Here is a 22,122-nt window from a genome sequence, read left to right on the forward strand (position 1 = left end):
TGGTTTCATTTACTAAATAGAAGGATAACTCTGCCTGGACATTGCTCCTTTTATGGTCAGGCAATCACTAGAACCCATCTTTCCTCTGTGTTTTATGGTTTAGCTATCTCAAATTTCTAATCCTTGTGTATATAAGATAGATGATTGCTTAACATTTCACGTGACCTAGTTACATCATGGGATCCAACTATTTTATTCAACATCTTTCAAAACTAAGCTAGTATTGCTACACACATCTTTACTGCACCAGTTCAAACTGCAACTTGATTAATGAACTTCAAACACACTACTTTTCATCAAAAATCCTCAAAGAGAAAAAACACATTACTTGTGACAGAAAGCTTCTTAAACACACAATTCCAAAATCTAGCATGAGAGTAAACATCAAGTTTTTATATGTAAGGTATTGAAAGGCATAAAAATTGAATACAGCAGAAAAAAGTAAGGTCATATTCTTAGGATGCCTCTGTTCCAAGAGTAATGGAAATCCACAAACAGGAGAAAACAAACACACACACACATTTTTCCCCTTTTCCATCTCTTCATCTGCTGGAAACTTTCATTTAGTAGTTGTTTTTTGTTTAAATGAGTGAAAAACACTGGTAAATATTAGTTCGAGTCCTTTTTTCAGAAAATTTAAGTATTTTGCTTCCCAGAGAAAACCCAAATGAAAGCAAGAAACACAGGCTGTAATTCAGCAGTTGTACAGCATTTTATTATTATTTGTATCAAATTCTGAAAAGTGCTATTTCAATTTGTTTTAGTCATATTCATCTGCATGAACTATCGCAGAAACAGAAATAATTTAAAAAGCAATAGCAGTGTTTCACTCAGTATATACAAGGCTCAGAAAAGCCTCATGTAACATGGTCTGAGTATCACCACCAAAAATGCAGATGTGAAACAACATCAGAAGTCAGCTTTATGTTATTTTTTAAATTGAGCCATCAATCAATAATATAGCGCAGAACATATAGCCTGAGATTCATACTCTCATAAATGTTTACATCTGCTAATAATTTAACATTGTTTTGAAACTAAACTAAGGAAATTATCCAGAAGAAATATCAACACAGTCTAAATCTTTTGAATTTCAATTAAAAAAAAAAAATCGTTTAAATACCAGGAACAACATCTGTCCATTTCAATGGACAGAACATAGAACATTTCTCTGTGTTTCTCTTTCTGTTTCATTAATCACAGAAAAAACGGGAAGGGAAAAAAAACGTACTTAGATAACTTTGCTCTTCAAGCAGTTTCTTCCACATTAGAGAAAGAAGGTAATGAAAATTAACATCTACAAAATATACTGAAGGCAAATAATGCAGAAACTCTAAACAAACTGCTCCATTATTTCAATAAATTTAGAAGCATTTCAGAGGTTAGTAGCTATGACAGATTGTTAAGTTATTTTATCCTAAAATACACAGAAGCTTTTACCAATTACCATTTTGTTAGAAAGTAAAACACCTATTAGAAATTTAATGAATTCACTATCCAGTTCCTGAGTGTGTCCAGCAAGTTACTGCAATATGCTCATTAAGTAGAACAATGTTTCAATCCCTAGACTAAAAACAAAAATTCAGACTGTAACTTGGAATAAGTGGTAAAAGTGGCATGCAGAGGACTTTTCATTACTTACACTTTTTAGCTTCTATTAAAAAAAACAAAAAACACAAACAAAAAAACCCCAAAACCACAAAAACAGTACATATACTCACTGCGTAATTGAATTTTGTACACTCTTTTCATTTAGAGTCATTCCTGGAGGTGGATCATTTTGCAATGCCAATAGTTCTTTTTGTAATCGTTTCTATAAATAAATTGTATAGAATATTTGAAATATTAAATAAAGTTCAACAATAAACATGCACACTAAAGTACATTTCATCAATCATTGAAAGGTAAAAGGAGTTTTACTTGAAAATTTAGATAAAAAGTGAAAGAATGTTGAGAAAGAGGGCAGACTCTGCTAGAAATTACACAAAAGTCACAGGCAAAACAAGTCACAACCCTTAAACCTATCTTTTTGGTAAAATGCAATGGCACTTTTGTTAGGAACACTGCTAAGTGAAGAACTGTTACATTACAAAATACACAGAGGTATCCAAGATTTTGTCATATTATAAATATGTCAACTCGAGCTTTACACTCAGCAGTGACCATTTTATATTCCCTGACAACATCAGATATACGATTAATTCTCTTAAGATTTTAACAGCACAACTCTCCTTTCTCTTCTGTCTAGCATCTGTGCGAGCCTTTGCCTTGTTGTAAATCATCCCAGAGGAAAGAGCACAAAACTAAAACCAGACTGACATACAGAACACAAACTACTTTGTAACTTTATAGTAACTGCATCTTAGAACCTACAAACTCCTGATATTTAGAGAAGTGTTACACCAGTAGCTCAGGTAATTTTAACTATTTTGACAGGGATAAATTAGTAACGCAACCAGCCACTTCTACAACAGCTACCAGAACCGTTTCTTACAATCTACAGAGCAAGAGAAATGCAGTCTCATTGAAGTGGCACTGCTTTCAGAGTATATTTTTGCCATATAAACAGTTATGCAAATGCAATAATGTTTTGTCATTTCCAAGCCATCTAGATAACAAAAAGTTCAAGGCTTTCTCATGTCTTACTCTCCTTTTTCCTGCCAACAACTTTGATGTTTACCATCTCTCAGTCTGTTTCCATCATCCTACTAGTCAAAATGACCTTAGGTAAGATTTAAGCCTGAGCTAGCATTCAAGAGGAATAAATATATATGGTTTGTGGGGTTTAGTATCTAATTTTGATGCAATATAGGATTTTTTAAATGTAAGTTTATCAGATATTTGTAGCTGTTTCTTATTAATTTTTCAAATAACTTTCCTGATGCTTAGTAGAACTTAAAAAAAAAAATCACAGGGGAAAATAAAAAGTGTTCATTTGTCAACACAGAAGTGATTCTGTTATCTCATTACTACCTTTGAAACAAGACTACCATGAATTCAGAAACACAACTCTTAAAGAAAAGGCCCTCATACATTAACAATTTACATTTTGAAATAACTTTGTCTCTGTCAAGCAGCCCTGAAAACTTGCTTTGGTTTTCCGTTTTGAAAGTTCCTACCGTAAACCCAGATAAAGACTTTAAAAGGGTTTTTTTTGCAAGTAATTAAACAAATATGTTTTGCAGTGAAATGTTATGTCATAAAAGCATTTTACAGGCTGTTATAATTGGTGTACAGGTATAAACAAACTCAAAAAACAATGCTAGTATTTTCAGAATAAAGCTATTTACAGTGCTAACACAGTGAAAGACAGATCAGATTCCTAGTTCATCTTTTGCTTTCTGCACAGTTTAGGAAAATTTCAGATTATAAACACCAACCGTGTTTAACACCACTATTATGAAATACACTGCAAAAGAACAAAGTTTCGAAACCATTTTACAAATCCTTAATTTGAGTGACAGAGATGTTCTGCGGTCACTTCTCTTTCTGACACTTTCCAAGACAATCATCAAGTAAATCTCAATGGTAGTCAACCTGTGTATGCCTTGTCATATAGATCATCACATAGAAAAATACTTTAAAAGTTCAGAGATAAGAACCTTTTATGATAAGGGAAATTCAAACTCTTCCCCTTAAAGAGGAGATTTGGAAACATTAGGTACAAAATAGTCATGAGCAAATGTGTATAAGAACAGCAAATAATTCAGTATCCCCACTTACTTATACATGTAGACCAACTATACAACTGTCTTTATAAAAAGGAGCCTAATATCCATTTTAAAATTAAATTAAGATCAGCCACATTAAGGTATCAGTATCTGACCAAACAGTAATTTGAAGAGAGGAAATGTTGTTTTTCTGTATCTGAACAAAAATCCCAACACTTAAAACATCCTCTCATTTCAAGTTCAGACCTTTGGCCCTTTTCTCCAGCAACTGTCTTTTCAGCCTAATACAGTCTCAGTCACGATTTTATCCTCTTCACAGCTTCACAGCTTTTCAGTTTTCACATATAATATTTATGGTTCTTTCTAAAAAGCCAGTAATCCAAGAGGAAAAAAGAAAAAAATAAAATGTCTACTTGATCAGCAGAGGACACCGAAGTGCTCTGTTCCTCCAATCTTAAAACATTTGCTGACAATGTCATAGGGGCCTGTCCATTAAATGCAAATAATACATACAGACAACACATTGCTTCTCGTCAGTTGCAATACAAAATATATTAAGATCCAAAAATGCATCCCAGAGAAACAACAGGAGATACTATTTACACTTTGGGTCAAAAGTATAACAGTAAACAGAACCATATTTTTAAAGACAAATAAGGCATTATCAGTTCCAAGTTAGTCAGTTCAAACAGCTACCACCATAAGCTCAGTCTGACCTGTATTTGCAGCTCTCAGTGAGAATATCAATTAAAAAAAAATCCATGTCATTCCCATATAAAGCAGAAAAGAGCACATTCAGTAGAAAATGGATATGTTATCTGACTATTAAGCCAAATAAACTCAATAACCTAAGTCTCCCATAAAAGCAAGACCATAACATTGCTATCCATGGAATGAAATGAAAACAAGCTTTATGAAATAAATTTATCACTTGGAAATAAGGGAAACCACGAAGAAAACCTGACTATGATTACCTATTATGCATAGAAAACCCCAGTGCAGTTCTGATTAACAGTAAGTTCCTAGACACAGCTCTGCGTTGGAAAGGTAGAGAGGGGAAGCAAAGGTCAAGAAACTCACAGCTCTTCTGGACTTGCTCTCCATTCAGAGCAATGTCCCAAACCAAACCAAGGATCAGCTAAAGGCGTTATTCCCTTCAGCTTTACTGTAACTGCTCTAACCCTATGCCTGTCTGAAGTATCAGCTGTATTCCCTTTCATACTCTGCCCTGTTGGACTTCCCGCATCTCAAGATTGTTCCCCGTAAGGGTAAGGCCAGGGAAAAAAATTAAAGAAAAAATAAACAGCCACTATCCTCAAAATGAAGAGGCTCTCATCCCACAACTGTGGGCAATCAGGACAGAAGACCAACAACTGCTACAAGAGATGGCACAGAATCTTTTCATTTTTATTCTCTCCGGCTATACTGGCTATCTTGGATAACTTCCCTTGAAACTAAAGGACAAAAACACCAATTTTGAATAAATTCCTAGATTTTTTCCAGTCCCCATAACGACAGGAACTCCAGGGAGACCTTATTGCGGCCTTTCAGTACTTAGAAGGAGCTTTTAAGAAGGACAGGGACAGACTTTTTAGCAGGCCGTGTTACAACAGGACAAAGGGTAATGGTTTTAAAAGAGGGGAGATTCAGACTAGACATGAGGAATAACTTTTTACAGTGAAGGTGGTAAAATGCTGGAACAAGTTGCCCAGAGAGGTGGTAGATGCCCCAGCCCTAGAGACATTCAAGGCCAGGCTGGATGGGGCTCTGAGCGACCTGATCTAGTTGAAGATGTCCCTGCTCATTGCAGAGGGGTTGGACTAGATGAGCTTTGAAGGTCCCTTCCAACCCAAACTATTCTATGATTCTATGAACTCCGAAAGTGGTAGACAGCTCAAGGGGAAAAAAAACCCCACGTTTTTAGAGATTTCCTGAGTGTTACTCTAGCCATTACGGATAGAAGTAAGGCAAAGTCTTTTCACAAAGAGAATTGCTACTGTTGGACCAACTGATATACATTTAAGAAGTGACACTTATGGAAATACAAGCCCTTTTTTTTTTCCCAACTGGAACAATAAAAATATACTATTTTACAACACTATTGTTCCATTAACCATGCCACACAAGTTAATCATACCTTATCTGATGAACACAGCTAAGTAGCTTTAATAGGCTTTCACCAGACATTTTCAGAATTTGGTTTGTTCTGTCAGGCGTAAACTCGATTATTTCTGTATAGGCTAGCAAAATAGCTGCCTACAGACCTTTTCCAGAAGAGGCTCAAGAGTACTGTATAGCAACTGGAACAAAATTGTAGACAGCATCACAGTCTACTAACCAGAACTCATTCAAATACTGAAAAATTACTTTAAGAGAGTGGCTAACTAATATTTAGAAAGCTGTTTTTAATCAACCTCTCTGGCCAATGCATTCCAGAGTTTGACTGTCGTCATGGTATGTTTGGTTTATATCTTACTGGAACATCTCACATTCCAATTTGTGTCTGTTGTCCTTTGTCTTCCCACTGTGACCCTGTTTTCCCTATTTCCCTTCCATTAGGTTGTTGTAGACATCAGCAAAGCCTTCCCTTTGCCTTCTCAAGGCCAAAGAAATCCAGTCAGCCTCTCCGTGCACATCACGTAGTTCAGCCCCTAACCATCTTGATGGCAATCTGTTGAACTTACTCCAGTACATCAATGTCTTTATTGTACTGGGGCTCTCTGAAGACAGTGCTCCAGATGTGGTCTCAAGTGCCAGAGTGAGGGAAAAATTGCTTTTCTCAAGCTGCTGACTACATTTGCACACACAGTCCAAGATGCAGCTAAGAATGCTCAGAAATTTGGAAGATACCCTTCAAAGATATTACAAAAAAATGGTTTTATCTTCATCTTTCAGTTACTTGAAATCTTAAAATAGTTTGTCTCATGTTATGTCTCATTAATACAGAAAACTGTATTATCAGGAGTCAATCTAGTTTTAAAAAAAAAAAAATCTTTTCAATGAAGCCCTTGAAGGACAGATTCATACAGTTTATTAGGAAATTGAGCTCCTGGTTACCATAGTAATTCAGAAAACATCTGAAGTTTAAATGCAAAAACCTGAAAATAATTCCTCTTCGGTGTGTAACAATATTTGTACTAGATGACCAAAGAGGTCACAAAGAACATTACTTTTCTCAGAGTAACGCTATGTCTACAGACTACTGTAGTATCATGCACAAATCCAGAGACACACGCTCAGCTTCAAAATAATTTGGTTATGTACTTATAAAAAAACATGACTACGATGTACCAAGCCCACTCATATTAAGAACAAAAGGCACACTGCAAACATAAGTTTCTGAAATTAAGCATTTGAAAAGGAACAGTTTCAGACAGAGAAAAGTCTTCCTTGTATTTGACAGCCATGAATACAGAAAACTCTTTTTTTCTGGCACAAAATCCTTGAGAATTAGCAGCAATATACATAACAGGACAAAGTAGAATGGATTAACACTTTTCAGACAATTTTAACTGTCCCATTTGTAAAGCCATATAAACTTACAACTTGAAGATACCTCAGGGAAGTCACCTCTCCAATTTCCTAACTTAAGGATGGATCAAAGATTCTTATAATACCCTTGTAGTTAAAAGCGTTTAACATTGTCCACATCACCCTATCTCTTGCTTTTATAATTGGAAGAACTTTCTTCACGGTAAGAGTTCTAGCTGAGTTGAATAAATTATGTCAAATTACTTCTCTTACTATTCATGGATACAAAAGAGAATTATTTTACTTATTTCAACTTCTCTCTTTCTCCAATCTTTACTAAACTAAACACATAATTCCTTCAATGTCCCCCTCTCCAAGTCTCATTTTTAAAGTATTTTATTTTTACTGGTCTGCAGGTGTCTCCTTAATTTGTATTTTTAGTATATGTATCTATATAAATATCTATCTTTATATATATAAAGAAAAGAATGTTTCATCATGATCCTTACACGAATATACCCCAGAGATTTGTTTTCTCTTTGTAGCAGCACAATATTTTTAGAGTCCCTTTTCCCATCTCTTCCCCATATTAAACAGTTTGTAGCTTTCTCTACTGAATTGCATGTTATTAATTTGAATCCTTCTCCATTTGTTGCCAGATATGCATTTTGCAAGAACACTTACATCCCAGTCATCCAAGCCCCTTTCAGAAACGGCAAGAAAGCCAATGGAGACTGTCCTCAAAATACTCTTTGGTAGGTCCACTCAGCTTGACAGAACCCAATGCCCTCTCTCAGTCAGACACACAGATGATTTTACTACAAGCAAACTACAACTGTGATACCGTGACAAGCAGGCTTTGCAGTTAACTAAAAAAAAAACAAACACCACCAAAACAAAAAACAAAACAAAACCACCCACACCAAAACAAAACCACACACTGATTTATACCACATTTTTCTTGTGTGCTTATTCAAATGTCACACTAATGCAAATCAAAAATATTTGTACAGTCAGAATACAGCTACACAGCTACTGCTCCTCTTTTACAATAGTTACTGCATGAGAAGAGGAAACTATGTTAGTTCAATGTGATTCTTCTCTTGAAATCCATTCTGGCTACTTTTTATCTAGGAACTCCTGGGTTAATGGTCTATTATATCCTATAGGCATACAGGCATCAGACACTGTTTGGTCCAGTGATTTCTGGAAGCCGTCCTCTCACATGATAGTAGAATAATAAAAATAGTATATATCATCTGGAAAGTCACTCAAAATAATTGTCAAAATAATCAGATGCAGTTGCTTAAACACTCCAAACAAAAAACCAAAACCAACTCACACAGGTGAATCGTAGTAACTGACATAACATCCAGTGCCTAAAAGGTAATTATTCTGTCCTTTTTATTTGGACTAGTTTACTGACTCATTGCTAATTTAAGTATCTGTGTCATCTATTCTCCATTTTTCTTTTCCATTCACAGGCTCATCCCTTTCTTCATCTTTCTAGTGAGTCATACAAACCTTTCTTAATGCTTTTCAAATCTGCTAACTTAAGACAATGCACTATGGGTAGATTTCATTCATCTGCTTGTCCCTTTCTTTCATATTAAGCTTTAGCAGTAATTCCTTATTTTCACTTTTCTGTTTTGTACAAAGCTGTTTCAGTCTTCAAGTTATTAAATAGCTCCTCATGTAGCCATACTGACTTTTGCAATTATTCCTATATTTTATCCATACTGAAACAGCTTGACACACCAGTATTTTATTCTAGAAACTTGTAGCACTTCAACACCCTTAATTATCAGGAGTCCTCCTTTATTTACAGATCTCTAGCTATGTTGAAACATGTATATCTAAAGTCAATACCAAAATTACATTTGCTATTTTTCTCACCATGAACCAAGAATACTGGTTTTTTTAATCGCATAACTCAAGTTGCTTTCAGCCTCTCAGCCAGCTCCTTTAAGTCAAAATACAAGCTAGTGCAACTACTCATTCCCACAATAACCTCTAAATAGATGTCTTCTATACATTGATATGCTCTTGGGAGCTGTCCTTGCTGTATTGTTATTTTCATAACACAAGACCATCTTTCCAATGTTTCTGCTAATCCATCAGAAGATTTTATATATAAGCTGCCTTCCTGCTTCTCTACTTTCTATTCAGATTTAAAAAAAAAAAAAAACCACAACACACAAACACAACAAACAAACAACACCAACCCAACTGCAATCATGGAGTTATTTACATAAAGGGGGAATAAAAGAAGGATGCACAATCAGTCTTAATTTGATATTTTCCTTATTTTTGACAGAGGACTTCATGCTTAAACATTATTTTTGATACATTTTAGTTTTGCTTTACTTGGAAGTTGTATTAAAATATTCACGATCTAGAGAGAAACATAACAGCAGAGTAGGAAGATGAGAAACTCAAGACTAATAACACCATGGTCCTTCAACTAAAGGAAAAACCAACTGCAAAAGGCAAAGAGTAGTGACATAATCAGTAGTTCACACAAGTATGTTCATAAAAGGTGGAAGTAGGTGAATTAAGTAATCTTGGTTTCAAATATCTCTACAGGAAAGGATGAAGTCAAAGAACACAGCTTAACACTAACCCAAACATCAGCTCCAAAAGAAAGTTTACTCAAGTAGTTCAGACATGACTGACATAGCGATGGCTTGTATTCTGTTGCTAATTCTGTCAAATATTTGTGCAACCCCTTCGGTTATCCTCTACAGATTTTCTGAAGTGTCAAGCTCATAAGACTTCTCAAAACACATGGAGCAAATAACACAAAATTAACTGGGAGTCGGTGGACTAAAATTCCTGCCAGCTCCACAGACAGCTCACAACAAGTGCTATCATTTCAGTCCTGATGGATGGATACACTGTCATGGTTCAAGTTAAATACATCTCTGAAATAAACAGCTTATAGCACCTTCTAGATGGCACACATCTTACTCAGCCACCGCTAGAACTGGTGTGGTAACGTCACAAATGCCACAGCTGAATTCTCATTTATGTTGGTTCCTGGTGATTCATATAAAGACAGGGCAGAAGCATATAAAAAGATGCAATATGTGAAAAGGGGGAGAGGGTAGCAATTTAGGACAGGAGGAGATTTGGAGGTTGGCAACATTAGTATTTCAGAATGCATTTCCTAGAATCAATTGGTCACCGTGCACCATTGAGCAAGATGTTACAGGTCACATAAATGCTTATTAACAAATACAAAATTAGTTAACTGATCTGTGTCCCTGTCAGCTACTTCAAAAGGCAATAAGCTATATTCCTAAAGCCTATACGACAATATCACCATCATATTCCCCAAAACCAGGGATCTTTTTTGTGATTCTACCACAAACAAGGATCATACCTATGAACAGACTGGTAGACAGACTAAGCACAATCCCCCACAATGCAATAGTGCAGTCAAAAGTATTTTCCTTCCCCGCCATGAAAACGGACCTAGCTTTTGCAGGTATGTGAAAATTGCCTTTCCCAATGCTTTTAAAAAGGAATATCACAATATCAGGTGTCTATTTCCAGTTCTAAGCCCATTGTCAGAACTCTTACAATAGCTTTGCCCCTCCCTTGAAAAACTGGAGCCTAGAGAGTTAAACACAGCTATATGCAAACAAAAGCATGTGCACAGTGAAAAACCAAGACATTCTTAGTCACAGAGGTAATTACGAAGTACGAATTAGGTACATACAGCTGAGAGCAACCAAGATAGCCAATGAATATTGTTTCAGTTAACATACTATACTTTGTAACTGGAGTGGGCAAAGCACAGATATACCATTCCATTGGCTCTGTTGATTAGCAGTAGAATATTAACACCATCATCCAGTCAAGTTCAACTGTGTGTCTACACTCTGCCTTATTATTTCCTCAGAGCCAAAAATACAAACTTTATAAAGGTACATAATACAACAAAAATAAGACTGAAAAAGATCAATGCATACCTTCAGCAGTCTTATATTTGCAAATCTTGAAACCACACTTCTTGGCATTTCAAGAAAAGCTGCACAAGATGTGCAGTATCTTAAATAGGTAAACTAAACAATGCCCTTACTTAAATGCTCTACCTATGAACAACCCTGAATATAGACCTGAAAGTCTGGTTTAGAGACTTTTTTTAGGGAAAGAATGGAATAGAGAGAAAAGCTGAGCTGATTAAACTAAAAGAAGATTCAGTACAAGCCAAGATATATTAAGGGCAGTTGTTAGAGTTTGGTAGAAAACAGCTGGGGGGAAAGCAATTTTTCTCTATCAGTAGAGCAGAAACCTACCAGTACAGTAAAAAGTAGAAAATGGGCAAACAGCTTCTGTTAATTTCTGCTGGAGGAAATGTATATCACCGCACCTTATTTTAACACTAAAACAAGCTGTGGTAGATGATGAAGCTGGAATATGATGGCCTTCTCACCTGGAGTGGTAGAGACCCTACTAGCCATGCTCAGTTAGGCAATATCATGAGGATATGAAGAAACTGAAAGATGGAACAGCAAATTCACAGACTAGGAAGCATGAATGTCAAAAACATCTGCACTTGAATTTTGTTAGAAACCTTCTATTTCCACGCACTCCAATTCCCTTTTCTTTGTTGCAATGATAAAGAAACTAGTAGCCTTCCAAGGCCAAGCCTTCCTAGATACTGTAAAGTCAAATCTTAATCTGGCTTGGAGATCAAAGAGGAAGAAAAACTAACTGATAAAACAGTTAAAAGTTAAAAATTAATCCCACAGGGGCTCCATTCTTCTATTTTATGGTGGTAAAGCCACTGCACCCTAGGGACACCTAAAAATATATCTTCAGTAACTACCAGTGATTCTCTTCCACACCCGAAGATGTAAATGTACCCAGCAAACTGTTAGCACAAAAGCACTGTCAGTACTATGATGAAGTCCTGGCAAAGGATTTACATTTCACTTATGAGCTACTGGCTGTCACCTCCTCCCCCATTCAAGTCACAAAATGTTTAAAAAAAAATCCTTTCTGTTTCAAATAAGTTTTTGCATGCAGGAGAAAGGTGTTTGTTTGTTTTTCCCCCCAAATGCTCCCTCGCAGAATGGAGGCAAACGGTAACCTTGTACCAGAACAGAAAGAGCTGTTAGCAGGCTGTTGTTACAACACCACCATGTTGTTTCATAAGCAAAGCTGCTGCTAGTTTGCTAGTAAAATATACTAACCTGAGAGAGTTAAGACCAGTAACAACTCTATTTTCAGCATTTTGGTTCTTCCATTCACACATTTGTTACTGAAAAGGACCTGAAATTCCTGCTTTTCAAACAAAACTCCTCTACAAAAAAAAAGTTTTTAGCAGTGTTAAGTACTGCTGGAACTAATAGCATGTTATTCTCCAATTAGAAATCTAACTTTAAACACCAAAAAGCTCTCAAACAGAAGAGAAACAAGGTAAAGATGAAAAATGGTGACATTCAAGAAAAAACTACCTGTTAATAGTCCAACTTGCTATTTAGGGAACCTAAAGAAAAGATGACTTCCTACAAATTAAAAAAAAATCTTGCAGACTGTATCCCATAATTCAGGTGAAATCATTTGGCCCAAACTCCCAAACTTGTAAGCCATCCAGACACTTGATTATCACAACCCTGCATGAATTTTTCCTAATGAAGTTCTTCTGGTAAGTTTTAATCAAGACCCAGAGGAGGAAAGAAAGATAATTGTCTGGATGTGCCCAATTAAAGCTTCAGCAGGACACAAAACAGCTTCACAAAATACTCTGCCCACAAAAAATAATACCATGATTTGAATTTGAAGAATTGTTTTTTCAGTTTTATCTATTTTTGGCTGAATATCAGGTTTTCAATCTGTACTGAGAATGCAGAAGCAGATTAGTCTCCTCCTCCTCATTCTAATAAAACATGTTAACATCTGGCAACCCAGTTCTAATATTATTTTCCCAGACCAATCCATACTTCAATTTCTGAATGTCAGGCATTTTGTACATTTCTCTGTTTTTAAATGAACCAAAAGGCAATGCATAAATCTTCTAACAAGCTACTTAGAAATAAATTTTCACCACTAATCTTTTGTTCTTCCAAGCATTTAAAAATTTAATTAGGTTATGGATTGGGAGGTGGGAGGAAGGATTGTTGATTTCTCAGTTTGATAACAGAATATCATCTTCACATGCTCCAAAATATTCTAAAATATTTGACTGGAAGGTCAAAGCAACACAGTCCTCTTCTACACAGAATAATATGCTTGTCTTAAACTCCCTAAGAGACAAGATCAACCTGAAATCATAACTACAGTATAATTAAAGACAAACCAATAACTACACACACACAAAACACTCTGTACTCCACAGTCTTAAACGCTTTTTGCCAGACAATCCATTTTTTTTTATAATGAACCTGTCACTTTAAGGCAAATTAAGTGAAATCCACTAATGAAGAATAAAATGAAACTGACAGCCAGTCATCTGCTTTATAAATGGAGTCTTCAAATGTACTAATACCCAGCAACAAGCCTCACACAGTAGTAAAAAGTCAAACACAAAATAATTTCATCTTTTAAGGACAAGAATCTGGCATTATTTGAACTGCTTCAGTTAAAGAAATGAATTTAAGATACCGGCAAGGGCTTGCACAATGAGGGCAACCATATGTCTACCAGGGAATTTCTTATCCTTATAAAAACCATTCCAAAGGCTGATAACCAAGATTAAATGCTGCATTCTGACTAGAAGTCTTTTGGAAAGAAAAGCAGCAAAACCTTGGAAGCTGCAAACTGTAGCAAGATTTAAATAATGATCAACCTGTATCCCTAAATATGATCAGGAAAGCATTTCTAACTTAGGAGATAAAAATCCATTCAGTTTCCTTGCCCCTTCTCATTATTGGCCACTAACTTCTAATCAAGAAGAAATAAATAAATTTATGTGAACAAGTACCATCAAATTCCATGAAGCATTTTATTCCAGCAGACTTTTAGAGACAATATTTGATATCCTCTAGTAAAATATTATCAAAATTTATTGACATATATACAGGATTTTCTTATTTCAAGCAGTATCTTTAATTAAAGTTTAATATAAAAATATGACAACTTTGTATTTGTAATCACCCAAGCAGAAACAGTTACTTTTTAATACTGTGTATGAAAGGAAGAATAGCCAGTATGCTCAATCGGATCATCAATTACCAAAAATAAGGTGTCTCACGACTGCTCTACCACTGTTAACTTCTGTCCTTTCTTTTCTAACACATTAATACTGATGCCTGGATCACAAATTATGGGGTTCCCTCCCTTCTTCCCCTGCCACCCCAGATTGATGCTTGTTTTTCATTCCAACCACTAAGGTCACCTCAGAGGAAAGACAAACAACAAACAAAAAAAACTGCAAAGGCTGGTAGAGATTCCAGAATACCTTTCGAAAGCCCTCAACTATCAAAAGCAGACAGAAGACAGGTTACCTGATCTTCAATCTACCACAAAAGGTTGCTTACTAGCTCTCTTTGTTTTAAAACATTTATTTATTTTTGTTTTAATAAGTTTCATCAGGTTTCAATGAATGGGTAATATTGTTTCTTCCTCCCTTCAAAAGGCAAAAACCCAACCCCTATCTGACAGTTCTGTCACAATCCTCTGCTACTTCAAAACCATGCCAGATACACAAAATTTTTGGCTCCTAGTACTGAGCAAAAGACCTTTCCTGTCTTCTTCCCCTCTGCCCCAGTGGGAACTTTAGCCTGTGAACTGCTTGAAAGCTCGTCTCTCAGTTGTAAATCAAGGCAACATAAGAGACAGGAACATTATACCGAACACATTTATACTTGTTGTACACAGCCATAACTATGGGTAAATTTAATGGAAGTTGTTCCTTCTCTTTGATCACAATCTCTGGGAGTATTCACTGGTATAGCCTATACCTATATATTACATAGTGCAGATTCTTTAGTCTGAAAGTCTTAGCTCAATAGAATTTGAGCAAACAATTAAAGAAAGTGCTTGATCACCGAGTTTTGCACATTGAGATAAGCTGCTTTACCTTATTAATTACAAACTCACAGAGCTTTCCAAGGGAGTACCTTAACAAGAGACCAATCCTTGGCTTTTGTGAATCTATTATCTTTTCCCCTTCCCAGAGCTTGAATAGCTAGACCTAAAAGTACCATGCATTATCGAGCTCAGTAAAAAATATTCACAATCAACTGGCATAACTATTCCTTACAATAAATACATGCCTGCTCTTATTTTCTTGACTTAAATCATACACATATTCATCAGATTAACCTTCAATGTGACAGGTTGAAATCATTTACATTTTTCTATATTTTAGCTTTCTAGTTGGTCTATTTGGAAGAAAGATCTGCTGATAAGACTCAGGGACACTGGTTTCAGCAAACTTGTCTACCACTGCTTTTTTTTTTTTCCCCCAAAAAGTAAATTCTACCCTTATAGCTCAAAAACTGTGTATTTGCTGCACAGTGAAGTGTTTCCAAAAACTCTGTTTTACACAAACAAGTGAAACTCCTCAGTGCCTAAAGCTGTAACTTCGATTTTATTTATCTTTACTGACTTAAAGACTATAAATTTTAAACTTCACTTAATATTCAACTCACTTTAAAAGTGTATTTTAAAAGCCCAAGATTAAACTAACTCATCTTGGTAAAATAACTCTAAATTTTGCCTTTATCTTATTTCACTGTAGCATGACTATATGCCAAAACTAATATACCACGTATCAGTACACACTCATAACTGAAGGTTACATAAAGGACTAAAACTCTTGGTGAACAGGAGAAATCCTTTTTACTCTCCACTCATTCTGGTCTCAATTATGGTACTTGCATTTTTCAGTTTAGAAACTGATTGAAATATTTATCTTCAACAGTATTTCACCAACGACACCACTAAATTAAAATTGTTACTAACTACCAATAATTTCATTACGTTTATATCCCAGAATTGGTTATATGATTACAGTAAATACTCATTTTCTCTTTATTTTTTAAATATTTTATTTGAAATAAACAAATAGCATCCTGCACTGTTAAGTTTAACAGTACAGAGCATACACATCATCATGTAAGTTCCAGTTGACTGAGAGCTTTCCTCACTTAAGGTTAGGTTTGTCCAGGGTTTTTTGGAAGATAGATTAAAAATAGTTTAGAACTTTTTCCTGGACAATGCTACCAAATAAGAGAAAAGTATTTCCAAATTATTAAATAAAAATGCTGTCAACATCAAGAAAGATTAAAAAATGAGCAATTGTTCTGAGAACAGCTGGAAGCACAGAACTTCCACTGAGACTAGAAGAACACGTCAAGAACAGAAACAAGGAAGTCTAACCAAAAGTAGGCATATCCAGAGCATAATACTTTCCTATAATGTAACTACAAGCCAACTTTTCTGAGATTTCAATGGCTTGTATACATTCTCCCCATCCTTTACCCCCCTGGCTGAAAAAATACGGTAAAACTTGTGGGAAGCTTTTGTGTTGCTACTGTCTTGTGTTTTGTGATAAAAGTTCCTGGTGATCTCAAGCTACCGTGAATTCTGCATTGTCATCTAGAAAAATTATTTTATTAAATGTCTGGTTAGATATACATTTTGGAAAAAAAAAAAATCTATTGCTGTAACAAGACTTTTCAAGCAGCAGTTTGTTTTTTGATGTGTGCATGTATTTTGATGGCAGCCCACCAACAGGCAGTTGTCAAAGGCAAAAAAATAATAATCCTGACAACAAAAAACGCATGGCAAAGGCTAAGGCTAACGTTCTACACTCTACAAAAGCTGTTTGTGCCATTAATGACATTTGTTCTGTATGTAATCAGATTTAAATATCTACACGTATAAACCTCATGTGACTAACTTTAAAGGAACAACCAGAGGTTATTTTGGTGATAAAATGTAAACCTAAAACTGTTCCCACAGATGTGTTTGTGAAAGCTGTTTAAATACATCCAGTCGTAATTCACGGTTTGAAGTAACATAGTATTAGAAAGGAGAGGAAACGTAAAATGGTAGTAGCGAGAATGTCAGCATTATGGATAAAGCAAATCTTTCAAGTTTAAGATGGACATAGTTGATATCTGTGGGTTGAGGGAGAAATGCCTTCATTATCTAACAGTTTGTACAGCAATAATATATATTCCATACATTTTCAACTGAAATTCCCTGGATCTATTTTTTACTGGCTCTTCTATTCTTAATGCAAGTTCTGCATTTCCAGTTATTCCGAGAACAACTGTTAAATGCTTTTTTATTTCAGCAGTTGCCATATTTTTATGTTTATGTGTAGCTTTAAGACTTCAGATTACTAACTATGCTATACCAAATTTTCTAAAGCAAATTCACTCTATTCACTTGTTCTACACTGCTTACAACTTCCAAGAATATTTCTGTGGGTTTTTTGTTTGTTTTTGTGTTTGTTTCTTGTTTGTTTGGTTTTTTGGTGGGGGTATTTTTGGTGTTTGTTTTTTTCCAGGAAAAGTTGGACAAGCTTCGTTCGTTGTCCGGGAAAAAAATCGGGGGGCTGGGAGGGGGAAGCTTTTCCTTCAAGTTTGTTGGGGTTTTTTTGGGGGAGGGGTTGTTTTTTTAATTAAAAAAATATTTACTCGAAGTTATGCAAACCAGGTTTAAACCAATCCAGCAGTGGCAAATTAGTCACCACTTTAGGCAAAACATTGATTGAAAAACAAACACAGGATCTTCTCAACATTGGCTTCTATTATTCTAGAAGAAAAGCATTACAGAGAACTACCATTAAAGAATGTCCACACAGACAAAGATCACAATGAATTTAAATTATACAAGTAAAGCCTCAAACTCTCAAATTTTACAAGTTGCTGTGCATCAACTGCACTGCAGTAGCCCTTCAGGGTGATGTTCATTGCCATTGGCAAAAAGAGGTAAATTGTTACAGTTTCAAAACTTTCTTTGTACCCTGACCTACACTGATCAGATAACTCTAGCTTTAAGTTAATCAGATAAATTTTGGTGGATTTGTAAAAATAAGATGTAATTAACCCAGGGCATCATACATTGCCATATAAAATTATGGCAGTTTAAGAGGTGACTAACTCTTACTTAGTGTACCAATATTGCGTTCTTATCATAAATACAAATCATTTAAATGTTAACTAATGGAAGAATTCAGAGTCTTAATCTTGTTCACCTGTGAAGGTGTCTACTATTGAGAAACTTACTTTTACAGTTTATTTAAAATAATTTCCCAAGCAATTTCTTTTCCAATTTGCTAAGCTGCATTACTAAACTAGTAATTTACTAAACTCAGGAAAAAGTCATCATAACATTACACAACTAGCAACATATAGACAAAATGAATTCCATAAACTTCCTTGAATCTCTCAACAAAAGACAACAGAACATCACTATTAAAAAAAAAAAGCGTGCAATCTTACAGCTGATATTTCTAAAATGAATGCAGTTACAACATTAGACTTAGCATCGCCATATTTTCAGGAAGCAAGTACTACCTCCGCACATAACTTTTCTTACTTTTAGGCAGCATTTGTCATTCATGTATCCTAAGTAACCTCATTTAATTTGTAATCATTATTTCCCCTTTAAAGAGGGAGCAACAGGAATGAGGGTGAGGCAAATTGTAGAAGGTCATTTCCTAGGCCAGAGACAGCAACACAGCACAGGTTTACAAAGTCCTACGGAGTGCCTCCTGCAAGTTTCACAACTGTCACTTCCCTACAGTTTTCACACAGTTTTATAAAAGATACTACTTAATTATTGTCTCTATTTTGCAGTTATACTTGTTGAAGTCTGAACACTAAAAAAAAAAAAAAAAAGGCATTACAAAAACACATTTGCCAGATAGAGCCAATAAAATGAAGGCAGATCAGACTATCTGTCTAAATTACTACTATATGAAGAACATTCTGTACAGTATGTTCTTGATCCCGTTTCATTTCAACAACTCAGAAAGACACATCATGTTTTTTTTATGCTTCTGAACTTCATAGCAGAATTTCTACCCCATAAAGTTCAATGCCTTGACATTTTAACTCTTTTTAGCTGTGCTAAATCCAGGCTATTACCACAACTAAACTAATTTCATTAATTTTGTACACTCTTTCTGGGCTTTTCCATTACTAGGGACAAAAAAAATATAAGAATATAAGTTATACAGGACCAAAATGAAAGGAGAAAAGAAAAAAAAAAGAAGCAGCAGTTTGAGATAGAAAACAGAAGTGCTAGATCATCCAGATCTAAAAACAAAACGGAAAACTGTAAAAATTCAAGGAACACCAGAGCAGTTACAGGCAAAATAAAGAAAGAGGGGCCACTGCCACAAAACCCAGTGATCCTTTCCCCTGCCTCAGTCACAATAAATCACCACCCACTCAGAGCAGCGCACAGTGAAAGTGATCCATTCTTCCAGAGCAATTTCTGCAGCTACTACTTAAGAACTCCTTTGGAGAAGGCATGAATAAATAATTCAGCTGGAAATACCTGTCAAGCAGCAGGATGTTTCATGCTACTGTACTTACAGCAACCTCATCCAACCAACTACACCAGCCATTACCTATCCACAGGACTGACACCACACTACAATCTCATTTTACGAAGAGAGAGAGCACCCCACGGGCAACACGGACACACGGCCTGGGATAAAACCCGTCTGTCCCAGCCCCCCTGTACTCGAGAATTACAGTGCCGTAAGCCCAGAAACGCCTGGGAGGATGGAGCTGTTGGTCACCTCCTTCGATGCCGGCCTCACGGTGTCACCGGGAGGGTCTCCCTGACCGCCCCTCACCCCACCCCGCGGCCGCCACATCACCGGGGGGCTTGGGGGAAGCGAGCCGGACACCTCCCATGGCGGCCAGCGAGGCCGTGGCCCCCTCGAACCCTGCCGAGGGGGAGAGGGATCCCTTCGCCCTCGCCTCACCTTCCCAAGGAGAGGGGGCATCGCTGCCAAACCTCTCCCCGAGGCGCCCGGTACCTCCCCCCCTCCTCCTCCGCCCGCCCGCCCTCCCTTGCGGCTCCCTCCTCCGCCCCGTACCACAGCCGAGGCCCGGTCTCGCCCCTCACAGTCTGCCCCCGCGGGTCTCGGCTCCATGCCGGCGCCGGGACGGCTCTACTCCACCTCCCCTTGCCCTTCCCGGCCCCGCCGAGCGCCCGCCGGCCCCCGACACACCCGCGGCCGCCGCGCAACCGACTCCCTCAGCCGTTGCCCCAGCGGTTACTCCGCCCGCGCCGCTCCCTACAGCGCACCACCACGCACACGCCCGCGGGAACGGCTCCTCCCGGCCCCGGGCCCCCGCCGCCGCCGCTCGGCGCCCATCCCCATACCCCCACGCCCCGGCGCTGCCCCGGCTCCGCCGCAGGCTCCCCACCTGCATAGACGCCATGACGGATCCTCCCCCTCCCCTCTGCGCCGCCGGCCCGGGCCCACAGAGACGCAGCGTCGCGCGGCCGTCCCCTTCCCCGTCACGTGCCCCCGCCGCCGGCCGGGCGGCCGCGCATGCGCGAGGGGAGTGGCGGGGCGGGCGCCGGCCTTGAGCTCGCGCTGCCGCTCCCGCCGTCGGCGGCGCGTGCTGGGGCTGCCCGGTGCCCGCGCGGGGAGGGGACAGCGCTGGGCTGCCCCGCGGCCGGGGGGGGAACCTTTGTCTCCTCACGGCTGCTGAGCCCCGGCGGGGCGGCGCGTTCGGAACCCGCAGCGGGCCCGGGCGGCTCCGCCCCTTGGGCTCCCGGGCTGGTTTGCTGCGGGGGAAGGGCCCACCTGCAGCTGGCGGGGTCGAGCTGCTCTCCTGGCTGGGGGAGACGTGTCTCGGTGCTTTCCCTGCTACTCTGTCACAGCTCTTCAGTCTTCAGATGTGATTTTTTTTTTTTTGGTCTGTTTCCCCCTCTACTCTGCCCTGGTGAGACCGCATCTGGAATGTTGTGTCCAGTTCTGGGCCCCTCAGTTCCAGAAGGACAGGGAACTGCTGGAGAGAGTCCAGCGCAGGGCCACGAAGATGATGAAGGGAGTGGAGCATCTCCTGTGTGAGGAAAGGCTGAGGGAGCTGGGGCTCTTTAGCTTGGAGAAGAGGAGACTGAGGGGTGACCTCATCAATGTTTATAAATATATAAAGAGTGAGTGTCACGAGGATGGAGCCAGGCTCTTCTCGGTGACAACCAGTGATAGGACAAGGGGCAGTGGGTATAAACTGGAGCACAGGAGATTCCACTTAAATATGAGAAGAAAGTTCTTCTCGGTGAGGGTGACAGAACACTGGAACAGGCTGCCCAGGGAGGTTGTGGAGTCTCCTTCTCTGGAGACATTCAAAACCCGCCTGGACGCCTCCTGTGTAACCTCTTCTAGGTGTTCCTGCTCTGGCAGGGGGACTGGACTAGATGATCTTTTGAGATCCTTTCCAATCACTAACATTCTGTGATTCTGGGGTGGTCTGGTGGTGTACATGCCCAAATGAGCATGGGTGTATTTTAAATGTGACCATTTTTGGATTCTACATTTTCCCTTCCTGCACTGGAATATCCTTCGTCCTTTGCACTGGATTATTCTGTGGTGACTGTGGAGGTGAAAATGAACAAGCACCACTCACTAGAAGCAACCTGCATGCAATCAATAAATTAAGCAACTGGAGGAAACTATTTTTCGTAAAGCTGTTATTCCAGCTATAGTATTCCAGACCTAACATCCTCAGGATAAACTTACAAAATGGTTTTCCAAAGACGAACCTATAAAACTAATAATCCTAGGGGACATGTAAAACCAAGGATTTAATAGAGATACTGATTTTATAGCTCATTATAATTTCCACCTCCCCACTGGTCTCGCTGCAGATTCTGAAGACATTGGAGTACTTTTGTCCCTTCACACCTCACTTTCTGATGATGCTAAAGAATCCCCTTGGGCCACATCTGCTCCATGGGTAGCACCTGACTTTTCCTTCAGAGATAGCCTGATACAGATCCAGTTAAATTATTGAACAATTGTTCTCAGTTTGTATCTACC

General features: G+C 38.1%; 1 protein-coding gene across 1 annotated transcript in view; it reads right to left on the reverse strand.

Annotated features, from left to right (window-relative positions):
• The window catches only part of UBE2W (ubiquitin conjugating enzyme E2 W), a 36,514-nt gene extending 15,902 nt beyond the window's left edge, over positions 1–20,612 (reverse strand). The window contains exons 1-2 of the mRNA XM_065628752.1: positions 20,501–20,612; positions 1,722–1,813 (exon numbers count right to left, since the gene is read on the reverse strand). Coding sequence (XP_065484824.1) covers positions 1,722–1,813; positions 20,501–20,515 — 107 coding nt within the window. The 5' untranslated portion in view covers positions 20,516–20,612. The remainder of the gene's footprint in view (positions 1–1,721; positions 1,814–20,500) is intronic.
• Positions 20,613–22,122: the final 1,510 nt, after the last annotated feature.

Source organism: Caloenas nicobarica, chromosome 2 (assembly GCF_036013445.1).
Source record: "Caloenas nicobarica isolate bCalNic1 chromosome 2, bCalNic1.hap1, whole genome shotgun sequence".
Lineage (NCBI taxonomy): Eukaryota > Metazoa > Chordata > Aves > Columbiformes > Columbidae > Caloenas > Caloenas nicobarica.